General features: G+C 44.1%; 1 protein-coding gene across 1 annotated transcript in view; it reads left to right on the forward strand.

Annotated features, from left to right (window-relative positions):
* Positions 1-18,775, forward strand: part of bnc1 (basonuclin zinc finger protein 1) — a 93,280-nt gene that overhangs the window by 59,566 nt on the left and 14,939 nt on the right. Inside the window, exon 3 of the mRNA XM_068017612.1 lies at positions 1,775-2,010. Coding sequence (XP_067873713.1) covers positions 1,775-2,010 — 236 coding nt within the window. The remainder of the gene's footprint in view (positions 1-1,774; positions 2,011-18,775) is intronic.

Raw genomic sequence — 18,775 nt, forward strand, 5'->3', positions numbered from 1 at the left:
CCCCAGCAGGTCGGTTGGTGGTGTGGGGGCGGCGTAAAATTGAGCAGCAGGCTCCGGGAGGCCTACCCGCCCCAATTCCATCGCCGGACAAGTTTACGGAGGTCAGGCAGGGGGTGGGAAACGGCCCACCGGCCCGAGGACAATCAAGACCCTTAAGACCCTTATTTTACCCATGGCAAGCAGGTGTGCAGGATGTGAAGGGCCACCCAGCAATAGCTGCCAGCTTTTCTGCACTCCGGGTGTGGGGGGGTGCAGGTGCATGGCAGTCAGGCACAGGGTGCCCGATTGGGGGCTACCCCTGTTCCCAACCCACCCCTGGGACCGAAGACACCCCCTTCCCCCAAAAGGACCACTCCAGCCTCACCAGGGAAGGACCAATCCCCTGGTGAGGCATGCCCCTACTTACCTTCCCTCCTCGATCCATGGTGTCGGCTTGGCTGTAGTCCCAGCAGTGGCCACCGCTCCTGATGGCGCTGCTGGCACTAAGAGCTGCCAGCCCGTTGATTGGCCGGCAGCTCAGTGAGGCGGGACCTCCTCCCTCAAGTGGGTGGAACTCCCGCCTCAGGACAATTAAAGCCCCGGGACCCGTAAAATACGGGACGGATCCCCAGGCTAGGCGGAAGTGGGTTCGCCACCGACTTTCACGTCGGAGTCTGGCTCCCGTGCATCCACCGTAAAATTCCGGCCTATAAGTCTGTCATAAAATGATTTGATGTACATCTTTTAAAGTATCCATAAAAAAAACTCAGCTAAGTCTGAGAACATCCTAGTCTTATGAATGAAAGGTACCCTGTAGATTTATAATTTTTTTCTCCAGCTTTCTATGGGGTGAAGCATGTGGCTGTGTTTGGCCCTCAAGAAAAGTTTTTTTTTTAATTATTGTTTTAAATTTCAATTCATGGTTGAAGCATTTAATAATTCAAATTATCAAATTATGCAGTCTACATTTTTCAGAACTTGACAAGCTATGATCTATTTTATTGATGATCTGGGCCACCTGACTCCTTCCTATTGTTTAATGCTCTATGTCAATAAAGTAATACATTTATGTTTCGCTTTACACAAAAGAATTTCTTACCAGGAAGTGGTAATCTTGGGCCTTCACATTTTCAGTCAAATTGCAGTAAGTCACATTAATTTACATAAATCAAGTGGCTTATTTTTGCTTTTAGAGTAATGAGTTTGAATAACTTCACATAACATTCAACTATTGTAGGTTGGCTGGAATATTCAGGTTTAATGGCTTGATCATAAACTGTATAACACACCTTTAAAGCTGACACTGAGAGATTGGGGTTCTGCAGATGTTCTCCTGATAGTCACCTGTAACTTTGGTGAAGGACCCTCAGTAACCCTGGTAAGAGGGTATAAACAGCACTTATGCCATCTGTAGAGGTTTCCGCAGAACTTCTGGCAAAGTTGCGATGGACGATTGAAAGGGCCCGCACGGAAATTCAATCTTCGAATATCTACACCATAACGTAAAGATTTTGTGTCTTATTAAAGGGTAACACATTTTAATAAGTTTCAGCAAGTAGTCTACGTTATAAATAGAAATACTGACTATAGAGATAAGGATCTAGCTATTAAAAGCCTTTAAAATCGAGACAGAATTCTGACGGAGCATTGTGTTCAATTTATTGCAAATCCCTTTGTAAAATGACGCATGACAGAAGTTTACTGGATGACATGTTTCAAAATCCCAGATGATTTTTTTTTCTAGCTTCTTGTGATTCTTCCCATAGCATACCAATATCTGGTTTTCTTCTTGCAGCCCTGGACAAACTGCGAGTGAATCACCTATATCAACAGAGTCAGGTGGAGATAGTCCAGTCTAACGTTGTGTTTGACATTAGTAGCCTAATGCTCTATGGTACGCAGGCTATTCCCATTCGCCTCAAAATCCTGCTGGATCGTCTGTTTAGCGTACTCAAGCAAGAAGAAGTACTCCAGATCTTGCATTCCTTGGGATGGACGCTTCAAGATTACATCCGTGGTTACATTCTGCAGGTAACACAGCAATAAAAATTTCAGAGAGTTGAACCCATTTGAGATTTTTCTTTAGTGGAACATCACGTGTTTAACATTGAGAAAGTGGAACAACTGTTTTCAAGAAGTTCACACTTAGATATAATCTGCATTCAATAAACAGCAAGTATCTTTTCATTGTGATATAACTAAGGGAAGATGTCAAATTGAAGGGCAAATTCCACCCCGTTCCACCCCCCCCCACCCCCAACCACCCTTTATCATGACACTTCTACTTCACACTTACTGAGTTACTTACTGAAGGATCAATTAATAGAAAAAATAATTGCTGCCTTCTTTAATTTGACACTTTAAGTCTTATTTATATCTCAGACCTTCCGCTTTTGACGCAATTGGCAATCCAGGTGCAAATTGTGCTAGTTTTGAAAAGTTTTTTCCCCCAAGTTTCTGCTCAAACACATTGACATATCGCGGAATGTAAGATCTGTCATGAACCAACCCAATCGAACAGCCTTTTAGAACATAATTTTTTTTAATGATTTTGCTTAAAAAGTTATTCCCTGATATTGAAGTGTGGTAACCTGGTTCAATTTTATTAATACCACTGAAAATGAGTTCATCAGAAAAAAAAAGCTGTTTAATCAAAGCGTCTAGTCCACATTCAGCGAGTGACGCGATTTTGAATACCTGAAAATGACTTTCAAAAAGCTGTACAGAACCATTTGCTCGTTATATTGGTGTAGAGCGTTCAGTTTCTTCGTGAATTAAAAACAAATTCTCTTCAAAGGCTTTTATAAAGTGCTTATTAGTATCCTCGTGCCCAAAAGAAACAGCTTAATTTTAAGACCAACCTCAAAGGCCCACAAACGGGCACTATTATTGGAAACTCGCCATGGTGATTAATTCGATCTGGCGGCATGGCCGATATTTTTGGGCAGGACCTGCTTATAGTGCAATGTTTTTCAAATTAGCACAAAAGATCCCTGTAAATTTTTGCTGGATCTAGTTTTCACTTGAATTTCCACAATCTTTTGCATTGGTTTGACTGAGTTGAGGCCAATTGCACTGAAAAAAAAGTGCTGTCTCGTGACAATGTTTGCTATGGGTCTATGTTCAAAAACAATTTGAAGGTAAAAGTGGTGGTTCTTAGCCTTGAATCCATTATTGCACACTCCTTTTTTAATTCTTGTTTTAGAAATGATTGATTCCATTAATTACATTGGCAGTTCGCAGTGTTTAATTCAATTGAATAGTTAACCCACTGAGTGAAAGTTGGTCTACTTTTGAACATCTTGAGTAAGTCCTGAGACTGCCTGATGCATGAGATCACTAGCAAACGGAGTTAGTTGGATTGCCAGATTGAATTAAATCAAAGTACGTCATTTTCAGACTGTGTTATGGGATAGCATTTGAGGGAGCAAAGGGAAATGTATATATTTCACACAAAGAGTACAATATTGGTCGTTTGCAGAACAGTGCGTGACACAGGGTGGTGCTAGGATGTTATACAAATCCATTTTAATTATTGTACTAGTAATCCAAAGGCCTAGACTAATAATCCGGAAACTGTGGGCTGAATTTTATGAGTACGCTGCAGTTCACAGCGACGTGCATCCCGCACAGATGCACCATCCTTGAGCTCCCGCGATATTACGTTTGGGGGCTCATTTAAATGGAGGGGGCAGAATGACTGTGCCAGATGACGTATCCGAGGCAACGGCATCTGCCGCCATTTCTAAAGGGCTTCAAACCCCTGAGTTATATTTACATTTCGAAAGATCCCGCTTTGATAAAAATTTCAATAAAATTTTAATTTAACTTGGAATCCCCTCTCTCACACCCCCCACCCCACTGAGTACTCAATAAATAACTTGACCTCAGCCCCCAAAAAAGCACTTTGATATTCTGAACTTCCCCTCGAACCTCAGCACCTTTGACCCTCAACCTCTTCCCATCTTCCCCACAACCAATAGGAATAGTTTTCCCCGCTCAGCCCTCCTCCCGCCCTGATAATTTCAGTCCTCCCCCCCCCTCCCCATCTGTGTCTAGCCTTGGAATGGAGTTCCAGCTGGCGCCCTTAATAGCGGCGTGGGATGGCCGCCGGGAGCAGGTAAGGTAATTAGCATCTTGTTTTAATTTATTTAAGTATGTAAATGAAGGCCCCGCCGCATAACGACGGGGGGACTGCATCGAGGCCTCGCCACCGCCAGTAAAATGCAGCGGGACCTTTTTGGCATCAGGGGTCGTGGCGGGCCTCTCCCGCAAATATTTTACAGGCCCTCCCCTCCGCCCGACGTTGAGTGGCTGGTAAAATTCAGCCCTGTGGGTTCAAATCCCACCATATTGAGAATTTAAAAACTGTCTAAAAAAAAATCTAGAAATAAAAAAAAACTGGTATCCGTAGAAGTGATCATGGAGCTGTCAGATGGTCGTAAAGCTTAAATGGTTCACTAATGTCCTCGAGAACTGCAGCTCTTGAAGAAGAAAGTCCACCACCACCTCTCGGGACAACAAGGGATGAGCAAGGAATGCCAGCAATGCCACATCCTGGGAATGAATAATAGTTTTTAAAAGCTGGGAGATTTTATGTGGATTAGCTCTGATAATTTGCTAGGGCAGGAACAATACAGATATTCTAGCTCCATGATTTGTGTTTCATTTTAAATTTAATTATGCCCTAATATCACCTTATGTGGCTCAGTGTCATGCAGGCCCCCACCTGCCAAGCATGAGGCATATTCATTTCGGCACATGGACATTAAATTTCAAACTGTTGTTGAAGTGAAGAAAGGGCTTACTTAAAAAGAAAATTGCCAGATCTTGGCTGGACAGACTTTTGCATGTTAACAGACAGTGTTTGGAAGGACAAAGCAGCCATTCCCTGAAACATTCAACCCACAATGGACCCTTGGCTGAAAATACATTTGCATATGAACAGATAGTGCTTGGAAAGGACAAAGGACCATTCCCTAACACATTCAACCCACAATGGACTTTTGATCACCAGACGTTGAAGCTGGGGGAGCTTGTATTCCAGGTTGACTGCAAAAGTGGCCGAATACACAAACGGACATGGTCAAACCAGCTGGTCACATGACTATCCTGCTGGACAACCTGAGTTTTTTGAATTTTTACAAACAGTTTGGGCAGAAAGCAGGCTCCTGGACTGAGAAGATCTCTCCCTGGCTGGCTTGCCACAGCCTCTCCTGTCTGCCTGCTCCCATCTCTTTCTCACGGAATTCCAAATGCACTGAAGGCACATGACCCCCAAGAGAGAAAAGTCTCCTACAGCGAACAAGGTTTAAGAAGAATACTGGGCCCCAATGAAAAGCAAGATCTACCGACAATAAAGGACACTACAGTGAGCTCAAAGAACTGTAACACAAAGAAACCTCCTCAGATATTACCTCAAACTTTTCCACTTTATTTCTTTTGTTTTCTTTCTGTCTCTGTCTGCAGGTGTGTATCACGTATGCATGCTAGCATGAGCACGTTGTGTATATGTAGGCGTTAACTGAATTAGAGTTTAATAAAATTTCACTTTCCTTCTTTAAACCTGAGAAAACCTGTTGTGCTGGTTTCTTTGCCTTATAATTGGAAAGTGGTGAACAAGGATTCGCCAAGGGGGAGCTAAAAACACGGTGTGTTTAAAGTTAAGCCCTGTTACAGTAAGACCTGGTGAAGGCTGAGAGGGACCCCTGGACACCTTTCTCACCTGGTTGTAACACTTTATAATGCTCCAGTGAAGCACCTTGGGACATTTTATTATGTTAATACATATATAACTACATGTTATTATTGTAAACCTAATATTTTAGGTACATAAGAACAGGAGTCAGCCCTTGAGCCCGTCAAGCATATTCCACCATTCAATTTGATCATGCTGATCTCTAACTCCATTTACCCTCGTTGGTTCCACATCCCTTAATACCCCTCTCTAAAAGAAAATCTTCTGATCTCAGTTTTGAAATTTTCTATTTACCTAGCCTCAACGGCTTTTTGGGGAATGGTAAACCAACTTAACCTGAGAGTTTTCTTATGCAATGGAGGTTTCTTAAAGAAGTACTATCAAGAAATGCAGTCTGCTAAACCTTTTTTTGCTGTTTCCAAAATGTAAAAGTTAAATATCATGAGCTATGTTGAAGTGCTCACTGCAGTGAAAATGAGACATTTCTTTAGCCTTTGCTTCCTCCCCAAACAGAAAATCTTTTCCCAAATACTTGATACTCCCCAACTCCGTGGAAATCAACATTCTTCTAAACTCAATATTCTTCATTTCTTTATTTTTCAAATACCATTGGATGACCCATCATACATTTGAGAATATTTCTTTCTTGCGAGTTTTGGGGTCGCACGTGACATCAGTAAATTTATTTTTCCATAGTCTCATATTGCATAACATCCCTGGCCACAAACCACTTCTCAGTTCTTCTAGTCTTCTGTCAACAGCAGTGATGGCATGCCAGTTAATTGTTCAGTTGGAAAAGTTCTTGAAAAGTTACCAAGACCATGTGCAAAGTCTGAGGTGCAAGGTCAGCTCATAAACACCATTGAAATTACCTCCATGTGCATGAAGCGAGATAAAGGCGGCCTCACAGAATATCACAAGGAGACAGGGCTACTGCTCCAAATAAATCAGATACTGCCAAATAAAGGTAAAGTGGGGGCTGTAAAATGCTTCAAGTAAGTTTTCAGTCTTTGGAAAGGTTGTTTGAAAATGATGGCCAAGAAAGAAAGGACCGAAATGTAGGGGCACGAAGCATGTCTGTGGACAGGTGCCAAAGCAGCCCAACCAATGTAGTTAATAGCAGCAATAGAGTGTTGGCTTTTATGGCCAAAACTGTAGGAATTAGAGGAAATCATGATCAAACTGTACAGTACTCTCATCAGACCACACTTCGAATATTTTGGCCATTTCTATTCATCGTGAAGCAAGGGGAGCAGTCAAGCACCAGAAACCGAGACAAAATTGGGTTTTTCCGTCTGGAAAGGAGGTAATCACTCGGTGATTTTTATAAATGTGTGCAACACAGTGGAAGGATTGGAAAATTTAAATCCAGACTATCGCTTCAAATTAAATTGAGAGAGTGAGACAAGGTGACACTGGTTCAAACGAGTAAAAGTATAATTATATACAGATATCAGGCAGTTGCTGTTCACACAAAGTGTGGTCAGCACATAGAATGGAGTTTCTAGATAGATTATTGGTGGCAAAAGTCCTGGAAATGTAGCAGCAGGAACTTGGAAAGGACTGCATAGAAGTCTTAATCCCCAAAGGAGCTCTCCGCTTACCTCATTAAGATAATCAGTCACCTCTGGGAATCTATGGGGTGCTGTTGGACCTATTAGATGGTTGACCAGGCAGAACCCAAGGTCCAAATTCTTAGTGTAATTTCCCAGCCACTTGTCCATTGGGTCACATTCTGGTGAAGCTGAATTGCGCTGCATTTTGTGGTTTTCCTCCAGTGGTTATGCCAGAGTCCCAATGGAAATTTGGGCCTCCAGAATCAGAAATGGGAAAATATGAAATGATACATTTCTGATACTCATTGTGAGCTAAATATTTAACAAAACAAAAACAAACAGATCTGGGAAATATTTCTGGTGAGTATACTCCTTTTACCCGACAGAATTCTTAATCATGTAAGGGTTTGGCATGGCATTGGTTAAGAATTTAACATTCCAGATAGCTATCAGGAAGCAACGTATAAAAACCCTGAACTCAGACTCCACTTTAGAAGGGTCATTAGGAATGTCTACAGCAAGATTCCCTGATACATTTTTTTGTGCTGGGTCCCATCTGCTCTTTCTACATTCTATTTGCTGGCATAACCCTTTGGGGAGAGGGGTGACTTTTGACACCCATACTTCTGTCTTCATGGCAGAATTATTTGATTGTTTTAGCATTGTAATAGTATAAATTTTGGATAGCTCATTACTGCTATCCCTGACATTTAAGATCTCAACTAATTCTTGGGCTTGAAGCTTCTGTTTTCTGTTTTCACTCCTCCAGTATGGTGTAACATAGATTTGATTTTAAATGGTTTCAGTAAGTTTTTAAAGTCTGACCAGAAGCATAAATTTTAAAGCACACCAGGGGGAAGTTCTCTTCATTTGCAATACCTTGGTTTCATCAGTGGTAATTGAAGTACTGATGACGTACAGGGAAGAACCCTCACCCTCTCCCTCTCCAAGAAGTAGTCCAAGAATTTGAATGTCAAGGGCAGGAAGGCATACTTCCAAGGTCATTTACCAAGCAGTATTTATACATATTGGATAAATTCTGCAATGTTCATCCACCAGCAAATGATGACTGAACCCATTGCCAGGACCATTCAAACTTCTGCAAATGCTATCATAGTTCCACTGTTGGATAGCAGGTTAGGTTTGCTAGCGTCACTCGGGAGGGTTTAAACGAGTGTGGCAGGGGGGTGGGAACCAGAGCAGTAGGACAGCTAGTGAAGTAAACGAGGAGGACACAGTAAATAAGGCCAGTAGGACTAAGAGGAAGAGCAGGCAGGGAGATGTTGCTGAGCACAGTGGGACTGGTGGTCTGAAGTGCATTTGTTTCAATGCGAGAAGTATAACAGGTAAGGCAGATGAACTTAGAGCTTGGATTAGTACTTGGAACTATGATGTTGTTGCTATTACAGAGACTTGGTTGAGGGAAGGGCAGGATTGGCAGCTAAATGTTCCAGACTTTAGAAGCTTCAGGCGGGATAGAGGGGGATGTAAAAGGGGTGGGGGAGTTGCATTACTGGTTAAGGAGAATATCACACTGTACTGCAGGAGGACACCTCGGAGGGGTCATGCAGCGAGGCAATATGGGTGGAGCTCAGGAATAGGAAGGGTGCAGTCACGATGTTGGGGGTTTACTACGGGCCTCCCAACAGCCAGCGGGAGGTAGAGGAGCAGATATGTAGACAGATTTTGGAAAGATGTAAAGGTAACAGGATTGTAGTGGTGGGTGATTTTAACTTCCCCAATATTGACTGGGACTCACTTCGTGCTAGGGGCTTGGATGGGGCAGAATTTGTGAGGAGCATCCAGGAGGGCTTCTTGAAACAGTATGTAGATAGTCCAACTAGGGATGGGGCCATTCTGGACCTGGTATTGGGGAATGAGCCCAGCCAGGTGGTCGAAGTTTCAGTGGGGGAGCATTTCAGGAACAGTGACCATAATTCCATATGTTTTAAGGTGCTTGTGGATAAGGATAAGAGTAGTCCTCGGGTGAAGGTGCTAAATTGGGGGAAGGCTAATTATAACAATATTAGGCAGGAACTGAAGAATTTAGATTGGGGCGGCTGTTTGAGGGTAAATCAACATCTGACATGTGGGAGTCTTTTAAACGTCAGCTGATTAGAATCCAGGACCAGCATGTTCCTGTGAGGAAGAAAGACAAGTTTGGCAAGTTTCAGGAAGCTTGGATAACACGGGATATTGTGAGCCTAGTCAAAAAGAAAAAGGAAGCATTTGTAAGGGCTGAAAGGCTAGGAACAGATGAAGCACTTGAGGAATATAAAGACAGTAGGAAGGAACTTAAGCAAGGAGTTAGGAGGGCTAAAAGGGGTCATGAAAAGTCATTGGCAAACAGGATTAAGGAAAATCCCAAGGCTTTTTATCCATATATAAAGAGCAAGAGGGTAACCAGGGAAAGGGTTGGCCCACTCAAGGACAGAGATGGGAATCTATGCGTGGAGCCAGAGGAAATGGGTGAGGTGCGAAATGAGTACTTTGCATCCGTATTCACCAAGGAGAAGGACTTGGTGGATGATGAGCCTAGGGAAGGGAGTGCAGATAGTCTCAGTCATCTCATTATCAAAAAGGAGGAGGTGTTGGGTGTCTTGCAAAGCATTAAGGTAGATAAGTCCCCAGGGCCTGATGGGATCTACCCTAGAATACTGAGGGAGGCAAGGGAAGAAATTGCTGGGGCCTTGACAGAAAACTTTGCATCCTCATTGGCTACAGGTGAGGTCCCAGAGGACTGGAGAAAAGCCAATGTTGTTCCTTTTGTTTAAGAAGGGTGGTAAGGATAATCCAGGAAATTATCGGCTGGTGAGCCTTACATCAGTGGTAGGGAAACTATTAGAGAGGATTCTTCGGGACAGGATTTACTCCCATTTGGAAACGAACAAACTTATTAGCGAGAGACAGCATGGTTTTGTGAAGGGGAGGTCGTGTCTTACTAATTTGATTGAGTTTTTTGAGGAAGTGACGAAGATGATTGATGAGGGAAGGGCGGTGGATGTTGTCTATATGGACTTCAGTAAAGCCTTTGACAAGATCCCACATGGCAGACTGGTGCAAAAGGTGAAGTCACACGGGATCAGAGGTGAGCTGGCAAGATGGATACAGAACTGGCTCAGTCACAGAAGACAGAGGGTAACAGTGGATGGGTGTTTTTCTGAATGGAGGGATGTGACTAGTGGTATTCCGCAGGGATCAGTGCTGGGACCTTTGCTGTTTGTAGTATATATAAATGATTTGGAGGAAAATGTAGCTGGTCTGATTAGTAAGTTTGCGGACGACACAAAGGTTGGTGGAGTTGCGGATAATGATGAGGATTGTCAGAGGATACAGCAGGATATAGATCGGTTGGAGACTTGGGCGGAGAAATGGCAGATGGAGTTTAATCCGGACAAATGTGAGGTAATGCATTTTGGAAGGTCTAATGCAGGTGGGAGGTATACAGTAAATGGCAGAACCCTTCGGAGTATTGACAGGCAGAGAGATCTGGGCGTACAGGTCCACAGGTCACTGAAAGTGGCAACGCAGGTGGATAAGGTAGTCAAGAAGGCATACGGCATGCTTGCCTTCATCGGTCGGGGCATAGAGTATAAAAATTGGCAAGTCATGTTGCAGCTGTACAGAACCTTAGTTAGGCCACACTTAGAATATTGCGTGCAATTCAGGTCGCCACACTACCAGAAGGACGTGGAGGCTTTGGAGAGGGTACAGAAGAGGTTTACCAGGATGTTGCCTGGTCTGGAGGGCATTAGCTATGAGGAGAGGTTGGATAAACTGATTGTTTTCACTGGAAGGACGGAGGTGGAGGAGCGACATGATAGAGGTTTACAAAGTTATGAGCGGCATGGACAGAGTGGATGGTCAGAAGCTTTTACCCAGGGTGGAAGAGTCAGTTACTAGGGGACATAGGTTTAAGGTGCGAGGGGCAAAGTTTAGAGGGGATGTGCGAGGCAAGTTTTTTACACAGAGGGTGGTGAGTGCCTGGAACTTGCTGCCAGGGGAGGTGGTGGAAGCAGGTATGATAGCGATGTTTAAGAGACATCTTTACAAATTTATGAATAGGAAGGGAGTAGAGGGATATGGGCCCCGGAAGTGCAGAAGGTGTTAGTTTAGGCAGGCATCAAGATCGGCACAGGCTTGGAGGGCCGAATGGCCTGTTCCTGTACTGTACTGTTCTTTGTTCTTTGTACAGATTGCAAAAGTTCTTCAGTATGTACTGTTCAAATAGACTCAGGTGCTCACCCAGATCTGTGCCTACTTCAGAATTCTCACTCACCCTTTATATTAACGAATATGGCAAGCCTTAAAACAGCTCTTTGATCTTGCCTTCCTCAGGAAGGGAATCATCCTAATTGTTCTTGGCAATCACCAATTAAGTGAGACAATATTGCCTTCATTGGTGAAAGTTTGTGTATCTGATTTGTTGAAGCTGGACATCTTGACCTCCAAATATTGCTCACAAGCTGGCATCATCACCTTAGACTCAATTGAGCTTGGTACATCTGCTCCTGTGAGCATCCAAAGATAAAATGATTCATCTCTTGAGGAAAAGAAATCTTGCAATAGAGATGTCCTACTATCAATGGTGAATACACTCATGACATCCAACGGTATTGCCTACTTGAAAGGCAATATAATAAGTAGAACAGAATGGGGCCAACATAATCCATATATGGCTGTAACTTGAGGCATTTCAGTAAACTTCCTTTTATGGGATGTTATTCCATCCAAGGCTCAGAACTAGCTCTAGTTGATATAATTTAGAGGCATTTGCAGCCTCTACATTCTTTGGAGATCAAATGCAGATTTCACTGCATAAACTTGCGTCTGCAAATTTGTGTACTTTCAGATGGTTGATACTTGATTTGGTTATGATCTTCAGATAACTTCATCACCAAGCAATATATTTCAATTTGCTGACGATACAAAGCTAGGTGGGAAGTAAACTGTGAGAAGGACACAAAGTGGAGGATTTTTTTACAGGCAACAGGAATTGGATTTGGTTGCATGTGGGGAGTTAAATCCCCTTAAACTGATGTCGGGTCGGGACCCCGACATCAACCCGCACTCTTCCAGGTTTCACCTGGATGGGTTTCTAGGCAAGTTGGTGACAGGTAAGACATTTAAATAAAGAAAATAGCTCATTAAGATCTGTTTTATCCAAGGATTCTGAATTTAACAGCCAGTGGGCCTATCCTGAGCTGTCGGCAACTCTCGAGGTCACCGAGGCAGGTGCACAGTGGGAGGTGCTTCTTCAGTGGTAAACCTTTGATCAGTGAAACTGAAGATCTCCAGCCATAGCCTGGTGAAAGGCTGCGCCTCTTCTCAGACGGAGCTTTCAGTGCTTGATAAGTGATTGCCAAATTCTTGGAAGTCAGTTCACCTATCACTTCACTCATCTTCAGTTGCATTTCCCTGCTGCCTGCTTTCACTATCGCATGGGAACAGCTTATGCAGCTCCACTTTGTACCTTTGACTAAGAGCAAGAGGAGCAGCAACACCAATACCAACAGCAGCAGGAGCAACACCAGCACCAGCGGCCTTCACCTCGGCCACATGCCGCTCCACAGGGCAGCGGGGATGCACTCAGAGATCCAACTCCAAGGAGGCGAGACCCCCAACATAGGGTCTACAGGCAGAGGATCAGCTGTCTCAACGCGTATGAGCACGAGTGCCTGAGGAGTCTCAGGTTTTCACAGTAGGTCTTTGCTGACATCAGCAGCCTCCTGGAATAAGACTTCCATCCCAGTGGGCCAGTTTCACACACATGCCAGTGGCCATCAAGGCACCAGACTGGAAGGTAGTTGCCCTCCCCCGCCCTGTCCGAGTCTCTGCCTCTCACCAAGTTGTAAGCACTGAGTTATGAGTGTTAGTAATGTCTTGTGTGGCTTGGAGGGAAGGACAACATTTGTGGAAGAACATAACATAAGAAATAGGAGCAGGAGTAGGCCATTCGGCCCCTCAAGCCTGTCCAGCCATTCAATATGATCATGGCTGATCTGCCCCAGGCCTCAACTCCTCTTTCGTGCCAGCTCCTCTTAGCCCTCAAATCCCCAATATTTCAAAAATCTATCTACCTTCTCTTTAAATACTTTCAGTGATCTATTCTCCACAACTCTCTGGGATAGAGAATTCCAGACATTCACCTGCCTCTGTGAGAAGAAATTCCTTCGCATCTCAGTTTTAAATGAGTGTCGCCTTATTCTGTAACTATGTCTCCTAGTTCGAGATTCCCCCACTAGTGAAAACATTCTTCTCAATATCTACCCTGTCAAGGCCCCTCAGAATCTTGTATGTTTCAATAAGATTACCCCTCATTCTTCTAAACTCTAATGAATAAAGGCCTAACCTGTTTAGCCGTTCTTGATAAGTCAACCCCTTCATCCCAGGAATCAGCCTAGGGAATCTCTTTTAAACTGCCTCCAATGCCAGTATATCCTTTGTTAAATACGGGGACCAAAACTGTACACAGTACTCCAGGTGCGGCCTCACCAACACCCTGTACAGTTGTACCAAGACTTCCCTATTTTCAGAAACATAGAAAATAGGAGCAGGAGTAGGCCATTCGGCCCTTCGAGCCTGCTTCGCCATTCATTCTGATCATGGCTGATCATCCAACTCAGTAACCTGTTCCCGCTTTTGCCCCATACCCTTTGATCCCTTCAGACCCAAGAACTATATCTAACTCCTTCTTGAAAACATACATTGTTTTGACCCCAACTGCTTTCTATGGTAGCGAATTCCACAGGCTCACCACTCTCTGGGTGAAAACATTTCTCCTCATCTCAGTACTGAAAGGTTTACCCTATATCCTTAGACTATGACCCCTGCCTCTGGACTACCCCACCATCGGGAACATCCTTCCTGCATCTACCATCTGGAGTTTTAAACTCTAACCCCCTAGCAATAAAGGCCAAAATTCCATTTGCTTTCTTAATTAGTGTGCAGGTGCTGCAAGTATCTTTTTGTGTTTCATGCACAAGAACACCCAGATCCCCCTCTGTGCTGCACTTTTTTGGAGTCTCTCTCCATTTAAATAAAAGTCTGCCTTTTGATTCTTCCTACCAAAGTGCATGACCTCGCACTTTCCTGCATTAAACTCCATCTGCCAAGTTTTTGCCCACCCACTCAACCTATCTATATCCCCTTGCAGATTCCTTATGTCCTCATCACAACATGCCCTCCCATCTACTTTTGTATCGTCAGCAAATTTGGATATATTACACTCTGCCCCCTCCTCCAAGTCATTAATATAGTTAGTAAATAATTGAGGACCTTGGACTGATCCTTGTGGCACTCTACTAGTTACATCTTTCCAACCTGAAAGAGACCCATTAATCCCGACTCTCTGTCTTCGGTGAGTTAACCAATCCTCAATCCATGCTAATACATTACCCCCAATGCCGTGAGCTGCTATCTTGTGCAATAATCTTTTATGCGGCACCTTATCGAATACCTTCTGGAAATCCAATTCCACTACATCTACCGGTTCCCCTTTATTAACTCTGCTTGTTATATCATCAAACAACTCTTAACAAATTTGTCAAAATTGCGGAGGGTGACTTTGAGACATGGGTGCCCAGGACAATAAGTTTTTTTTTAGTTTTAGAGATACAGCACTGAAACAGGCCCTTCGGCCCACCGAGTCTGTGCTGACCATCAACCACCCATTTATACTCATCCTACACTAATCCCATATTCCTACCACATCCCCACCTGTCCCTATATTTTTCCCTACCAACTACCTATACTAGAGGCAATTGCTAATGGCCAATTTTACCTATCAACCTGCAACTCTTTGGCATGTGGGAGGAAACCGGAGCACCCGGAGGAAACCCACGCAGACACAGGGAGAACTTGTAAACTCCACACAGGCAGTACCCGGAATTGAACCCGGGTCGCTGGAGCTGTGAGGCTGCAGTGCTAACCACTGCGCCACTGTGCCGCCCTGATGAGGGTGATTTGTGAGCGTTGGCTGCTCAAGGGGATGTGAGGACAACAATCTCTATCAATCATGCCTCATATTCCACATTCAAAGCTTAACCTCACCTTCACACACTTAGCACTGCTGCAAGCCTCACACTCACATCTCACAGCTTTGCACACAATACCAGCTATTCAATCATGGCAGCCATACCAGCCAAATAGATTGCAGGACTCTCACTGACACACTACCCTCTCTCTTGCAGGACAAGGTGGCACGCAGCCAGAGGCAGCAGGACCTTACCGGAAGGGGTCAAGCATGCCTGCACGTCCTATACCCGATGGAGAAGATGGTGCTTGGCCATTATTGGGATACCCATTGCTGAGGTTGTGGCCAGCAGTGGCGCTGAAACCATCAAAACTGACGGCATCCTTATATCTAATACAGAGTAGGATAAGGCAAAAAATGAAAGCTTATGTCAGATACCATGAGCTCAATACTGCAAAAAGCCTAGAGGAGTATCGAAAATGCAGGGGTGAAATTAAAAAAGAAATTTGAAAAGCAAAGAGAGGGCATGAAAAAATATTGGCAAGTAAAATCAAGGAAACCCAAAGTTGTTTTATAAATACATAAGGTAGTAGAGGTTAACTAAGGAAAGAGTAGGGCCAGTTAGAGACAAAAAAGGTAACTTGTGTGGAGGTGGAAGACATGGGCATGTTTCTTAACGAATATATTGCTTCTGTTTTCAGAGAAGAGAGGGATGAAGCAGACATTGCAGTTAAGAAGGATTGTGAAATATTGGATGGGATAAATATAGTGAGGGAGGAAGTATTAAGGTGTTTAACGAACAGGACCATGGATTAATCACCAGGCACGCATGAAATGTATCCCAGCCTAGTAAAGGAAGCAAGGGAAGAAATAGCGGAAGCTCTGACCATCATTTTCCAATCCTCTCTGGCTTGAGCGTGATGCTGAAGGACTGCTAACACTGTACTATTGTTTAAAGAAGGAGGAAGGGATAGCCTGAGTAATTACAGGCCAGTCAGCCTAACCTCGCTGGTGGGCAACTTATTGGAAAAAATTCTGAAAGACAGTATACATCATCAATTAGGGAAGCATGGATTAAACAAGGATAGACAGCATGGATTTGTTAAGGGAAGGTCATGTCTGAATAAATTGTTTTAAATTTTTGAGGAGGTAACAAGAAAGGTTGATGAGGGTAGCACGTTTGATGTATTCTTCATGGTTTTTGACAAGATGACACATGGCAGATTGGTCAGTAAATTCAAAGCTCATGGGATCCAGGGATAGTGGCAAGTTGGATCCAAAATTGGCTCAGTGGCAGGAAGCAAAGGATGTAATGGTTGACAGATGTTTTTGTGACTGGAAGGCTGTTTCCAGTGGGGTTCTGCAAGGCTCTGTACTGGATCCTTTACTGTTTGTGGTGTATATTAATGAATTAGACTTAAATGAGGGGGCATGATGAAGACATTTTCAGATGATATGATAATTGGCCACGTGGCTGACAGTAAGAAAGAAAGCTGTAGACTGCCGGAAGATATCAATGGACTGGTCAGGTGGGCAGAAAATCAGCAAATGGAATTCAATCTGGAAAAGTGTGAGGTAATGCATTTGGGGAGGATAAACAAGGCAAGGGACTAGACAATAAATTGTAGGATTCTGAGAAGTGTAGAGGAACAGATGGACATTGGTGATTAGGTATGTCTATAGGTCCCTGAAGGTAAGCAGGACGGATAGATAAGGTAGTGAAGAAGCATATGGGATACTGTCCTTTATTGTCTGAAGCCTAGAGTGTAAGAGCAGGGATATTATGTTAGAACTGTATGAAACACTATTCGTCTGCAGCTAGAGTAGGCCATAGCTAGAGTATTATGCACAGTTCTGGTCACCGCATTACAGGAAGGATGTGATTACCCTAGAGAGGGTACAGAAGAGATTTATGAGGACACTACTGGGAATGGAGAATTTTAGCCAAGAGGAGAGATTGGATAGATTAGTGTTGTTTTATTTGGAACAGAGGAGACTGAGGTGTATAAAATTATGAGTGTGGTGGATAGGAGGGATCTATTTCTCTGAGCAAAGAGATCGGTAACCAGGGGGCATGGATTTAAAGTAAATGATAGGATTAAAGGGGAGTTGAGGAGCAAAGGCACACAGCAGACAGACAGAGGAAGTGCACCAGTGTGATTAGATGACTTTTGTATGCAATATGGCATGACTTCATTTTAAATTTGGTTTGGAATGTTTATTTTGTGCTGGCTTTTTAGTATTGTGGCCAAGCAACACTGTGATGGTCAGTGACAGAGGGAATGTAAGGTGTGGGATTGTTGGTGAATGGGCAGTTGGGATTGTGGTTACTGGTGTCGCGGTTGGATGAGTTCTTCACGGACACCCAAGGCAAAATGGTGCAGCGTAGATTGCCTCCTCTATTCCTTTTTGTCATCTTTGTCGTCCTCATTCTCCTGCTGCTGAGCTGCTGGTGGCAAGGGCTGTCCCCTCATGATCGCACGGTTCTGCAACATGCAGCAGAAGGCCACATGTTTTGAGACCCGCTGTGCTGAGTACTGCAGGCCTGCTCCAGGGCAGTGCAGGCAGCGGAATCGTTGCTTCAGTACACCAATGGCCTGCTCTATTACATGTCATGTGGCAGCCTGGCTTTCATTGGATGTTTTGTGCATAGGTTGTGCACCGGAGTCATCAGCCATGTCGGCAGCGGACAGCTGTTGTCACTCAGTAGCCACCCTTTGGTTTGCAGTGGTGGCGTAAATGCAGTTGGCATAGCAGCCTGCTGCAGAATGAATGGCAGGATACTGAGCATTCACCTACATGATACAGTGCCTATGGCCACACACCAGCTGGATGTTGTGGAAGTGGACTCATTTCAGTTCCAGTACATGGCAGAATTGACATGTGGCGTCCTCAGAGAGATGTACTTGTAGTCAATGGTACCCTGCATCCTGGGGAAGCCTGAAATCCTAGCGAAGCCGCATGCTCACTCCGCCTGCTTATCTCTGGCATGAAAGAATGATATGCAGTTAGCTCTTTCTGAATAGAGAACCACAATGATCTCCCTCATGCAACAGTGGACGGCAAACTGCGAGATGTTGCAAATATTTCCAGCTCCGGCCTGGAAGGAGCCAGACACGTGAAAGTTCATCACCATAGTCACCATCACAGCCACTGGCAATGCGCTGCTTGCATTGCTGTTGAGATTGCAGTTGTGGCAGCAGATTTCAGTGAAGACGTCTTTACTGAAACGATGACCTCTCACCCATTATTCCACTTTAAGGTTCAGGTAGAAGTATTTCTCGTTGAACACCCTGGTGGATATGGCCTGCCACTGCCCTGCTCCCCCTCCTCCTCCTCCTGCCCCCTCTTCCGGCAGCTTATTCTGCTTTGCGTGGCCTTTGTTCATTTTTCAAGTCTTGCTGTATTCCAAACGAATTGCTTGTAAGTGCACCCATGTGTGGGAGCAACTGGTTTGTGCAGAACGCTTGAAGTCAGTAAAAAGTCCTTCAGCAGCTGCCATACCACTCTCTGTAGATTTTTGCACCTTGAGATAACTATAGAAAGCACTAATCATTTGTAGAATCA

The sequence above is a fragment of the Heterodontus francisci genome, chromosome 38 (assembly GCF_036365525.1).
Source record: "Heterodontus francisci isolate sHetFra1 chromosome 38, sHetFra1.hap1, whole genome shotgun sequence".
Taxonomy (NCBI): Eukaryota; Metazoa; Chordata; class Chondrichthyes; order Heterodontiformes; family Heterodontidae; genus Heterodontus; species Heterodontus francisci.